Genomic DNA, 12,612 nt, shown 5'->3' on the forward strand with positions numbered 1-12,612 from the left:
TTTTGACTTTTGAGAAATATACAACAATTTAAAACCAGGTTTTGTTGTTGATTGGTTCGGTTTGTATACCATATTTTGCTAAATACATATGACAATAAATAAGACCAAAGGAGCTGGGTTAGCTCCTTTGCCAGCTAGGTTGACTTCGTCTCCTCCCCGTCTTGCGGATTTCCGTTATTCAACGGGTATATTTAAGAAGTATACGGTACTAAAACCACAACCATTGATCTTAGCTTGATCGGTTCTTCCCTAGGATTTATACATAAAAGTAAATTGTTTTGTTTAATAATTTTTCATTGCATGAACTTTCGAGACAACAAGTGGACAGGAGTGTAATGTCATCAAAAGTCAAATCAAACACTGTGAGGAACATAATAGACAACGTTGGCTTCTTTCGCAGCTGCTCAACGTTGTCTCTCCCGATGGTCCCAACACTCTCTTCTTCTTTTTTTGTCAACATTCAAACGTTGTTTAAAATAAATAAAAATGTTTAACCTTAATCATCTTTCTAGATCTTTAAATGCCTAAAACTTCAACTTAATCAGTCAGCAATCCGTCACGTTAATGATTTTGAAAGGAAGACTTTTGTTTTGTTTCGGTTAGTTTTGTTTGTTTAGTATTTTAATCACAAGATAACTCTAATTTCCCATTAGAGTTGTGTTAATTGTGTTGATTATGATTTGGCGTTCCAATTCTGATATTATTTTTATGTTGTAAATCTTAAACTGTTACGTTATTGTTCTATCTTCCTATGTGAGAAAAAAGTAAAATGTTTTAAAATTTTGACATGGATAATAATATAATTGTAAATCTATAATAATTATATTATCATTTTATTTATATTTTTCAAAAAGAAATATATTTATCTTAATAGATTTAATATGATAATGTCAAATATAGTTATAAATCTAAAAGAGTTACGTTATTATTCCATCATTTTATGAGAAAAAAGCAGATATTCTCTTAAAATTTTAAATTAACGTGGATAATAATAAATAAATGATAATTTTACTAATATGATAATGATTCGGTTTTAATCTTACCAAAAAACAAATAATGATTCTGTTTTAAAAATATATAAATTTTCTTTGTTTAGTTGTAGATATTGTCATATAAAAAATTCTTAGATCCTCCACTGCCTTAATTTTATGTAAATACCTTGCTTGATATTTAATTTTGATTTGATATCATAACTAATCCTTGCTTTTTTTTTCGGCACTAACCATTGAATTTTTTATACTGCCATTTAATTCTTGCATAAAAAATAATAATTAATAGTAGTGTTTATTATGAATGCAGGTTTGTTTTCCATAAAAACTAGATTGGATTTATGGAAGCACGTCATTGTTTCCAGTGCGAGGAAACAAATGTCGTATCACTGCTGTTGTGGCTCTTTAGTACTTTCGTTTCTGTTTATGGCTTTGCTTCGGTTGTATGGTTAGTCATCAATCATTGATCTTCTCATTGTTTGAATATTGTTGCATAGGAAAAATCTTCTTTTTTTATGAATCTTTCAAAAGTTGGGTCCATGCTATTCTCAGTGATTGATTACGTTTATTGAATATTTGTGTGCTTCCTCTGCTGATATTCTAATTCATACTTTATTCGTCGTCTTTGATACACTCTGATTAACCATTGTGGACCTCTAGAGTCTAATTTGCAATATTAATGCAAGTCTCTTTAACTTACGGATTATGAAGAGCATCCTAAGATCGTTTAATTTGATTCAGGCTTTATGTGGCTAATGTTTGGTCTTGGATGTGAATTAGTCTATCATGTTTCTTGGAAGGTAGGAAGCAATCTTGATGTTTACCAAAATCCAATGTGCTCTTTTGTAGCTCAGTTTTGAAATATGTACTAATTATTGTAGAGGGAACCCGAAACAAAGAGTCCATATGTATGATTTTATATGCGAAGAGAAGCTCCAAATTTGAAATCGTCTCCACTCCGGTGATATGTGGCCATGGTGTGAAGGAGTCTGGAGCCATGGTTATTTAAGATTCGGACATAACCGTAATTGTTAAACTAATAAAAATAAGATCAAACGTACCGGATTGATGAGAATTTTTGGTGTTCTTCGTCATGTTCTTCGTCGTATGGATCTAACAAAACAAAAAAAAAAATATATACCCCAGAATTTTTTTTTGTTTGTTAATAGAGAGAACCCACCAATTTTATAGCGTTGATTGTGACATCGAATTGTTTGTCGGATGAATATAAGTCTCTAATCCGGAGACTGAAGTTGAACCCTAACAAAAACATATATTCATAGCATAAAATTCATAAATAAAAGGTAGAGCATCACATAGCTTTTTCTTCAAAGCCAACACATCTCTCTTTGTAGCCGAATTACTCTCCAGTTTGGTATATACTCAAATTTTCCAATGACTTCCTTCTCGAACCTGGAGCGTTTTTGCTTTGCCGGATATTTTTAGGATATGGCTCTTATGTATCTCTTGTGAGTCACTTGATATGTTGTTTAGGTAAAACTTTTGGTTTGAAAGAGAATGATCTACGACAAGCATAATCGGTTATTTGTTATATATGTGGCCATGTTCATATTGCTTTCTCCACAAGCAATTTTCCAGTTTTGTAGCATTCGATATTTAAATTTAAAAGCTTCAATACGTTGTATACATGTGTATGTATGTACATATATGAATTATTCTCAGTTGCACATAGTGGTTTCTAAGGGATAGATACTTGCTCTTTGTAACCCTCTCATTTTTAGTACCTATCTTCAGTGTTTACTTTGCTAAGAGCTTCTTGATAGGCATACATCTTTGCAATCTCAGATCAATATACTACAAATACATATACGATACAGTTAAGAAAATGATATTTCTCTTACAACTTTTTATATGGGTTTTATAAACAAGAGATCAACTGAAGGGTTACGCAGCGACCAATGGCGAAGGTAGAGACAAAGATACTACAATAGGGACGATAAATATGACACGATATATACAAAGGAGATGCCTGTTTCTATACCATTGAAATTTTACGTACATAACTACTTCAGAGAGCAAGATGACTTGATAGGTAAGAGATATGGTAAGAGATTATATTTTTCAATTATTTGTTTCCAACTACGAAAAACTCCAGTAACATACAATCTAAAAGCATGAATATGTCATAAAATCAAGAATACAACAAAAACCAGGAAGATGGGCCCAAATTAAAGTCCGAAACTGGACGTGGGGAACCCACGGACAGTGGCGGTCGGAACGTTACAAATATGAAAGAAACGAGGAAGCGTGAATATGTCATAAAACCAAGAGTACTACAAAACCAAGAAGATGTGCTCAAAGAACGAAACTGGACGTGGGAACCCACAGACAGTGGCGGTCGTGGCATTACAAATATGAAAGAAACTAGTAAGCATGAATATGTCATAAAATCAAGAGTACGACAAAACAAAGAAGATGGGCCTAAAGACCGAAACTGGACGTGGGGAGCCCACGGACAGTGGCGGTCGGGGCGTTGCTAATATGAAAGAAACGAGTAAGCATGAATATGTCATAAAATCAAGAGTACGACAAAACAAAGAAGATGGGCCTAAAGACCGAGACTGGACGTGGGAACCCATGGACAGTGGCGGTCGGGGCGTTGCTAATATATTGTTGGTTTAAATATATAGATTTTTTATATTTAATTCTATTATATATATCAAGATATAAACACTAATAATTGTTTGTGATTCAAAAACACTATTAAAATATTGATTACTAATAATATATATCAAAAGTTATAGCGTTTTACCATAATTCTATATTAATGTCGTTATAAAAATTAGACTCTTGACAAAATTAATTCAATAAATATCCCTAACTTGATAACCCTAAATATTAATTATTAATTCTGGTCTTAATCAACATACAACCCCGCGCTGGGCGCGGGGACCTCCCCTAGTACCCATTGTAAATAGTCTAAGCATTGTAAAAGAAAATTAAAAAATCACAAGAGAAAGAGATATGGACTAGATTTTCTAACTACACATACAGTGCCGGTCCGAGCATTTGTGAGGCCCTACACGAAAAATAAAATGAGGCCCAATATATTTATAAGTTTTAGGGCTAAAATTTTTTTTTTGACCTATTTTTAGTAAATTATACAAAAATAATGATATTTTGAATATTATTACTTTCAAATTTAATTGTTTGGGCCCTATTTTATTTATTTTTTTCGAAAAAGACTTTAGTTTCTACCAAATATTTTCATTTTATGGGCCTTTTTACCAAAAAAAAAAAAAAAAACCTTAAAAAAAAAAAAAAAAATTGTGGTGCCCCAAGCCACCGCTTGGGTGGCATGTCCTGCGGGCCGGCCCTGTACACATAGGCGTGACCACGGTTACGGTTATTATGGTTACGGTCGATTAACCGTCGGTTACGGTTATAAATTTTCTTTAACCGTAACCTTAACCATTATATATACGGTTAAAACGGTTACGATTAAATACGGTTACGGTTACAACGGTTACGGTTAAATACGGTTACAGTTATTTGATGATTACGATACGATTAATATCGGAGGTAAAATCTTACGAGTTACCTAACTTTTTATACTACTTTGAATAGAATAAAAAAGTATGTTATAAACAAATTTTCTTCATTTTTAGCAATCTAGCATTAGAACATATTTGTTTGAGAAAAAAAACTATTTTTCCTAACGTAGATTTTTTAATGTGCGGTATCATTTACTTTTTTTGAAAATCTTTATCTGAACATTCGAAATTTGTTTTTGCATCATCCGCAGCTACAATCATATTTTGAAAGTTTTAACTATGCGGTTAATAGTGCGGTTAACCGTGCGGTTAACCGTACGGTTAACTAACGGTTTTGACACGTTTACGGTTAATTGACGGTTACGGTTAATATATTTTTTAACCGTAACTAATCTGTTTTGACGGTTAACGGTTACGGTTTTTAACCGTTTTATACGGTTACGGTCCGGTTACGGTTGAAAAACGGTTCGGTTACGGTCCGAAATACGGTTACGGTTAGCTTTTGGTCATGCCTAACTACACAACACTACATCACGAATCAGAGTTTACATATATCTGAAAATTCCTGGTCTGGGATGGGTTTGGGTTGATCCTAGAACCAGAACAAGATTTTACTAGACTTCGTTTGCGTTCTTCAAGATATTAAACTTGCAGAGCGGGCAACGCGAGTTTATGTGAAGCCATTTATCGATGCAAGCGCAATGAAAGTGATGGTTACAAGGGAGTTCTCTTAGTTCAACTCCATCTTCATATTCACAGAGACAAATGCAGCATTCCTTCAGAATCATAAGAAGCCATGAGTTTATCAATCTACACACTTTGAAAATGTACAACTGCATAAGAATGTGGAAATGTGAGTGTACCGCGTCTTCTGGAGAAAGTGATCGTTCAATAGGTGAATCTGTTCCACATTCTGTCATTATTCCCCGTGCTTTGCCTGAGAGCTTTTCATCATTGCCAATTTTTGTAAATCTGAATTTCGGCATTTGATCTATGTCGTTCTTCGATGCTCCCTCCTGTTTTTACATCACAAGATAATAAATGTAGATCATAGATGAAAGAACATTTTGTTACGGGAAAAGAGCTTACCTGGTCGGCAACAGCATATAGAATTGCAATTATACATGGAAGACAACAGCAAACAGCAAGGCCGATAACACAAGCCAGTGCAACACAGAACACAACAAAGAAAACATCGAAACCGAGAAAAATGATACACAGCCTGCAAGTCAAAAACATCAAAGTACAAGTTGTTTAAATAACTCCCACAAAGATACAACTTCAATGAGACTCTAAAAAGAAGCATACCAATAGAGCTGAGGAGAGTCACCAGATAGTGTTTGGCCTCCTGCAGATACCCAATAGAATCCAATTATCCACCAGATGAATGAGAACATCGTATTGGCTGATTCTAGATGCTTCGCGGGATTACTGAGACCATCAACATTGTGGATATGGAAGCAAATGAATATTTCAGAGACAGGAAACTCAGACACACAATAAACAAGGATCAAAATAACGTAAACTATCTAACTCTGCAACAAGATCAATTGCAACAATGTTCCACATCAAGCTTGAACTTCTAACATTACAAGAACATAAGCTTGATATCAATATTCACCAATATGAAAAAAGTCACACAAAAAGTAACATTGATTCACAGATACAATAAGCATCAACTAACATTAACCTAAAAACCTAGATTCCACATTCCAAATCTATATACAGTAAACACAATTTCATCTCCAGCTTCTTCTAATTCCAGATCAATCTAATCCAATATGAACCAGAATTGTTAAAACGAAATCAGATATTGTACCTAGTCTCTCCTCTATCCTCCAATTGCGCTAACGAAACATATTGCTGCTGCGAAGAATTCGTAAACCCAGGACCACCACCATCCTCCGATGAAGATCGGTGACGTCGCCTTCTCCTCCGCCTATACTCAACACAAACACAAGCCATATGTAACCAACACTGAATCCCATAACCAACAACCCAAACTCTCAACGGCATATTAGGCTTCTCGTCACGGCTAAGTATCAGAACAGCAACACCGATCGCAACAAAAGCTAGATTCCACAAAATGTCAAGAAACACCACAGGTTTAGAATACGCCCAATCACTTTGTCTCTCTTCTAATTGCTCCGCCGCAGTTTCTCTAACGAGCATCGATGGTTCACGCACCATTCTCCGGCTACCAGCGTGACGGAGGAACCTCGCTGCTTCTCTTAGGCCTTGTCGTCTAGCGGATCGATGAATCGGATTGGATTCTTCATCTACGCTTATGGTTCTTGTAACGATGGGAGGAAGAAATGGTGTAGTGTCGATGATTCCGTCGGAATTTGATCTGCCGATGTGAGTAGGTAGAGATGATGAATCTGATTCTGTTGTTGTGTTCGTCGTCGGTGATGATGACGACATTGTGAAGCTTTAGCGATTCTCAATTTTGATCGATTATTGCCATGGATTGAGATTTGTTCTTAAAAAAGGGTTTGGAGATTTTGGACGTACAAAATTTTGCAGAAAAGTGTGTGAGAGAGAGAGATAAAGAAACGATAACGTGAACCAGCCTAATAACAAAATAAACCAAATAGTAGATCCGAAAACAGACTTGTCATGAAACCATAAATCATTTTTTTTTTTTTTTTGTATATATGGATCATACAATACATCATTGATCCATATATCAACAAAACTAACCCTAATAATTATGTTTACCAATCTTCTTCTACGTCCATACCAGGAAGCACTTCCCAGTTGCTGCTGCGTATGTATGGAATTTTCTGGTACTCTTTGATGTGATAGTTTCCATCAACATTTGTCTGGTCCTTGTACTGTCTCTCCTCTTCTTCAATCAATGTTGCTGCAAACGATCCAACCGGAGGATACATTGGGACATTGTTGGTTTGTGTATCAGCTACTGCAGCATATGCTTGACTCTGAACTATCTCTCTTATGATTTGCATCTTTCGGATCTCGTCTTGGTTCATCTGATTTCTTTGCCATCCATCGTTAGCCCTGAACTGCGGTGATATGTTAAAGTTTCCTTCTCCCACTCCCACGCCACCAATTCCTATCGAAGTAATGGTTTTTTTCTTTCTTTCAAGTCTCTCACTCAAATAAAAAAATGATTAGCGTAAGGTCAGAGGTAAAGTACCTTGAGAATAATGATGATGTTGAAGGCCATAGTTGACATTAAAGCCAACTGTCTGGCTGTGGCTGTTGTGAGATGAGTTATTGTTTTTAAAGCCGATATCGAAGAAAAGAGATTCTTCTACCGGGAAAGGGACGTTGTAGAGTTTGGACCAGAAGCTATTAGTCAGAAGTTTCTCCAAGTTCTTTTGCAGAACTCCGGGAGGAAAATGAATTGTATGTCTCCTGTTAAATAGAAAATGTAAGGCTTTGACTCACTTTCAACATTACTCAAAGCAAAAAAAATGATCCAAGTTAAAGCTGGAAACCTGCAAGTAGAAGCCTGATTGTCGGTGAAATCGCGATCCAACTGTTTCCATTGAGTGTGTTTTCCTGCCTGTGGATTAGTCTCTATGAAGAATGTTGGACGTTTTCTCAACTGCAAATAAACATTTCAAAGGTCATTAATCAAGGCTCATAACTAATTACAAAATGTACATGAGTATGTTTAGTACCTCGATTTTGAGGATTCCAGTTTCATCATGTGTATAAATACTCTCTTCAAAAGATGAGACATCATTCCATTGAATCTCGATCTTTCTTTTCAGCCTTGGCATGTTAGTTTCTTCTTCTCCGAAGAGAAACTCCCATATAAGTTTCTTCTTTGCAAAATAGAATTTTGCCACAATATCTTCAGGGTTTATTGCAACGGGGGTCCATGTTCCAATTTTGATCATGGAGATTGGGAAATTCATAGCTTTTAGTTTCTCAGAACTCTTAGGAAGAGTTGAGGTCTTTGAGTTCTCTATTTTTTGATGAGGACATGTGTAGTTTCTATTGAGGTAAGTTTCAATCTTGTTGATAAGCTCCGGAGTCGTTGTTAGAGGCAAGTTTAGAAGTGGAACCTGAAAAAACATTGAGAATAAATCATAACAGTGCATTCCAAATATTAAAGCCAAATCTTATTATATAAAATATGGTTTTCAAATTTTGACACTGTAGATAAAAAATTTTCCTTTTATTTATTTTTTAAAATATTATAAGAAAACTATACGTATATATCTTATATCAAACAATCTAAAAATCTAAAGAAGATAATTATAAAGAAACTATATACATATTTTTAAAAATATTAAAAAGATAATATAAGAAAACTATACGTATATCTTATTATCTAAAAATACAAATTATAAAATTATTTACTAATTCTAATTTAAGTACTAATTCTAAAAGATATATATTATTTTCTTAAAAATAATGAGAAAAAAGTATTTAGGAAAATACTAATTAAAAATAATTAATAAAACACGATAATTAAGAAACTTATACAAATAATTATTAATCTTAAAAGAAAAATTATACTCATTTCTAAACAAACATAGACTGTTTCCTAATTTTTCACCAAACAAAATAGTTTCTTCAAAAACACCACCACTGCTCCTATTTATTTAGTACTTTTTTATAAATACATCATCAATTATTGATGTGTGATATATTTTAATGAAATTTCTTAAAATACCACGCTTTCAAGTTTTTTTTTTGTTGCCGAAAATACTACTATTAGTATAATGTTCGAAAAATACCATAAAATTTTTTTGGTTTTCCACTATTAAATTTGTAAAGAAATGTAAATAAAACGACGGTTTGATATGTGGTTTATATGTGAAATATTTCATGAAGAAGTTGTGGAATCATATTTTACGCAAAAGTCTAGAGAATATTTTCTAACAATTTAAAACCCTGAAACCCTAATTCTTCTCCAGATCATGCTTAAACTATCTAAAAAAAGTTACCAAAGAAAAAACAAAATAGAGGATGAAACAAAATGAAGAAGAGAGTACGAGACAACAGAGAAAACACGAGAAACAAAGAGGAAAGAGCAGAGTAGAAACAGAGTTCGACGCAGAAAAACATAAAGAATTGAGAAGAGAAGACGATACCTCATCAACAAATATGTTATTGCGGCCACCTTGAGATTCTTCTCGTGATCTCTTCATGGAAATACCTATCTATTTTCTCTTTGTTGCTTTAGCTTTTCTTTACCACTGCATATTCAGATTTGCCTCGTAAAGAATATATATAGCACGTTTTTTTGGGTTACCTAGATCAACGAACCCACATTAAACAAAATATGGGCCTTACGTTTTATCTAGCCCATAATAAATGGGCTTTTCTTTTCTAAAATAATAATAAAACTAAGATTAATCCTAACTGTTCATGATGCTTAATTAAGCTCAGCTATGGCTTCTTCTTCTTCGACGCCTCAATGTTTCGTGTATAAACCTATCTAGTCTACCATGGCGGCAAAATCCCAGAAAACCCTCATTCTACTAGCAAATCTAATCAAGGTTCCTCCATTAAAAGCTTTCTCTCTCTTAAATTCTCCAAATTTCCATGGATTTCAACACACACACGAATCCATATCAATCCTTCTTCGTCTCCTTCTCTCTGGAAACTTATACTCTCACGCTCAATCACTTCTCCTTCAAGTAATCTCCGGAAAAATCCAATCCCAATTCTTCACATCTTCCTCTCTGCTACACTATTTGACAGAATCAGAAACGTCAAAAACCAAGTCTCGTCTCTACGAGGTAATCATCAATGCCTATGTTCAATCTCAATCCCTAGATTCATCAATCTATTACTTCAACGAAATGGTCGATAAGGGTTTTGTTCCTGGATCGAATTGCTTCAACAATCTCTTAACTTTCGTTGTTGGGTCTTCTTCTTTCAATCAATGGTGGTGTTTCTTCAACGAGAGCAAAATCAAAGTTGTTTTGGATGTGTATAGCTTTGGGATTGTGATCAAAGGTTGTTGTGAAGCTGGTGAGATTGAGAAAAGTTTTGATCTTCTTGTTGAATTAAGAGAGTTTGGGTTTTCTCCAAACGTTGTTATCTACACTACTTTGATTGATGGGTGTTGCAAGAAAGGTGAGATTGAGAAGGCGAAAGATTTGTTTTTTGAGATGGGGAAGTTCGGATTAGTGGCTAATGAGTGGACTTACACGGTTTTGATTCATGGGTTATTCAAAAATGGGATTAAGAAACAAGGGTTTGAGATGTACGAGAAGATGCAGGAACATGGTGTTTTCCCTAATCTCTATACTTATAACTGTGTGATGAATCAGCTTTGTAAAGATGGAAGAACAAAAGATGCATTTAAAGTGTTCGACGAAATGCGTGAGAGAGGGGTTTCGTGTAATATTGTTACTTATAATACTTTGATTGGTGGGTTATGTAGAGAGATGAAGGCGAATGAGGCAAATAAGGTTATGGATCAGATGAAGAGTTATGTAATCAACCCGAATCTGATTACGTATAACACTTTGATTGATGGGTTTTGTAGTGTGGGTAAATTAGGGAAGGCGTTGAGTTTATGCAGAGATTTGAAGTCAAGAGGTTTGTCTCCGTCTTTGGTTACGTATAATGTTCTTGTTTCCGGGTTCTGTAGAAAAGGAGATACTTCAGGAGCAGCTAAGATGGTTAAGGAGATGGAAGAGAGAGGGATTAAGCCGTCGAAAGTAACATACACGATTCTTATCGACACATTTGCTCGTTCAGATAACATGGAGACAGCAATTCAGCTTCGATCTTCAATGGAGGAACTAGGATTAGTCCCGGATGTTCATACATATAGTGTACTGATTCACGGGTTTTGTATCAAAGGTCAAATGAATGAAGCGTCGAGGCTTTTTAAGTCGATGGTCGAAAAGATGTTAGAACCGAACGAGGTGATTTACAATACAATGATTCTTGGGTATTGTAAGGAAGGTAGTTCTTATAGAGCATTGAGGTTGTTCAGGGATATGGAAGAGAAAGAGTTGGCTCCAAATGTTGCTAGCTATAGTTATTTGATTCGAGTTCTTTGTAAAGAAAGAAAATTGAAAGAAGCAGAAGATTTGGTTGAGAAGATGATTGATTCAGGGATTGATCCATCTGATACAATCTGTAATTTGATCTCTAGAGCCAAAACTGATTCACCTGTAGCTCAAATAATTGATGCGAGCAGTTTTAATCTGAATTAATGTACACAGTTGGTGTGAAAATTGTTTGAATTATCTTCTATACATAAGTTTTCTTTTCATTAGATATTGCAATTGTCCTTCAACATTTTCAATACGATAACTTTAGATAATTAGGCCTGGGCAAAAACTCGAAACCCAAAATCTAAACCCGTACCCGAACCAAAAAACCCGATCTGAATTCCGTTAAGTGTAAAATACCCAAATGGGGGATGGTGCCTTGGTACCTAGGTTGCATGGAATCAGAAGCGGATATGAGGAAGCGAAGCGTTAAACATTAAACATTATATCATATAAAAAATTATAATTAACATACAAATCTAATACATAAATTCCAAATATCTCTCTATATTTAAAAATCAAATAGTGTACGTTTACAATAGAAAAAAGTCAAATAGTTCAAAGTCAAAAATTTCTTATTTCTTATTTATTTTGTGACATCAAATTTTTTAAATGGAAGCGCAAGCTTCCAAAATAGAATCGTAAACTTCCAAGGAGCTTCCAAAATGAATTTTTTAGAAGCGTTATGGAAGCGAGATTCCGAAAGCTTCCGAGAGCTTCCGATTCCGACTAAGATTCCGAAGCGGGAAGCGGACTTCCGACGAAGCTTCCGTGCTTCCTAGCTTGGTACTTTGGTAGTACTTGAAAAACATCCTAGATTATAGGTAATTCATATATTTTTGAGTGTTTAAGGGGAGTTTAGGTAGTTTTATTACCGGATTTTTTCAGGTAATTCATATAGTTTCGAGTATTTTTGTAGAGTTTGGGTAGTTTTTTTCTCGGGATTTTAGAGTAATTCAAATATTTTCAATTACTTTCGGCTACTTTCAAGCAGTTTGAGTTGGTTTTTATCGGTTTTTTTTTCTAGATATTTTCGAGTACTTTTAAACAAAAAAATTTCCGGATAGTTTGAAATAAACCGGACCGGAGAGAAACCGAATCCGAACCGAA

General features: G+C 34.5%; 3 protein-coding genes across 4 annotated transcripts; 1 reads left to right on the forward strand and 2 right to left on the reverse strand.

Annotated features, from left to right (window-relative positions):
* Nucleotides 1-4,953: 4,953 nt before the first annotated feature.
* On the reverse strand, nt 4,954-7,043 carry LOC9308679 (E3 ubiquitin-protein ligase At4g11680). Of its 2 annotated transcripts, XM_021022612.1 has the most exons (5): nt 6,324-7,043; nt 5,813-5,935; nt 5,594-5,726; nt 5,368-5,520; nt 4,954-5,280 (listed from the first exon to the last, which is right to left on the reverse strand). In XM_021022612.1, the coding sequence occupies exons 1-5, from the start codon at nt 6,926-6,928 to the stop codon at nt 5,119-5,121; spliced, it is 1,176 nt and encodes a 391-aa protein (XP_020878271.1). In that variant the 5' UTR covers nt 6,929-7,043; the 3' UTR covers nt 4,954-5,118. The 2 variants fall into 2 exon arrangements, with proteins under 2 accessions (XP_020878271.1, XP_002874711.1); XM_002874665.2 differs by having other exon boundaries at nt 4,954-5,520.
* Nucleotides 7,044-7,145: 102 nt separating this feature from the next.
* On the reverse strand, nt 7,146-9,636 carry LOC9310779. Its single transcript, XM_002874666.2, has 5 exons — nt 9,580-9,636; nt 8,155-8,544; nt 7,969-8,078; nt 7,665-7,885; nt 7,146-7,580 (listed from the first exon to the last, which is right to left on the reverse strand). The coding sequence occupies exons 1-5, from the start codon at nt 9,634-9,636 to the stop codon at nt 7,222-7,224; spliced, it is 1,137 nt and encodes a 378-aa protein (XP_002874712.2). The 3' UTR covers nt 7,146-7,221.
* A 230-nt stretch (nt 9,637-9,866) lies between these two features.
* LOC9310780 (pentatricopeptide repeat-containing protein At4g11690) lies at nt 9,867-11,728 on the forward strand. Its single transcript, XM_002872564.2, has one exon. The coding sequence runs from the start codon at nt 9,937-9,939 to the stop codon at nt 11,662-11,664; it is 1,728 nt and encodes a 575-aa protein (XP_002872610.1). The 5' UTR covers nt 9,867-9,936; the 3' UTR covers nt 11,665-11,728.
* Nucleotides 11,729-12,612: the final 884 nt, after the last annotated feature.

Source organism: Arabidopsis lyrata, assembly GCF_000004255.2.
Source record: "Arabidopsis lyrata subsp. lyrata unplaced genomic scaffold ARALYscaffold_6, whole genome shotgun sequence".
In the NCBI taxonomy this organism is placed as follows: Eukaryota; Viridiplantae; Streptophyta; class Magnoliopsida; order Brassicales; family Brassicaceae; genus Arabidopsis; species Arabidopsis lyrata.

Coding starts and splice junctions, on each gene's coding strand:
- LOC9308679 (XM_002874665.2), bottom strand. CDS start 6,928: ATGTCGTCATCATCACCGACGACGAACACAACAACAGAATCAGATTCA. Junction 5,727..5,812: donor GACTCTCCTCAGCTCTATTG/GTATGCTTCTTT, acceptor TTTGACTTGCAG/GCTGTGTATCATTTTTCTCG. Junction 5,521..5,593: donor TATATGCTGTTGCCGACCAG/GTAAGCTCTTTT, acceptor ATGTAAAAACAG/GAGGGAGCATCGAAGAACGA.
- LOC9310779 (XM_002874666.2), bottom strand. CDS start 9,636: ATGAAGAGATCACGAGAAGAATCTCAAGGTGGCCGCAATAACATATTT. Junction 8,545..9,579: donor ATAACATATTTGTTGATGAG/GTATCGTCTTCT, acceptor ATGTTTTTTCAG/GTTCCACTTCTAAACTTGCC. Junction 7,886..7,968: donor AATCAGGCTTCTACTTGCAG/GTTTCCAGCTTT, acceptor TCTATTTAACAG/GAGACATACAATTCATTTTC.
- LOC9310780 (XM_002872564.2), top strand. CDS start 9,937: ATGGCGGCAAAATCCCAGAAAACCCTCATTCTACTAGCAAATCTAATC.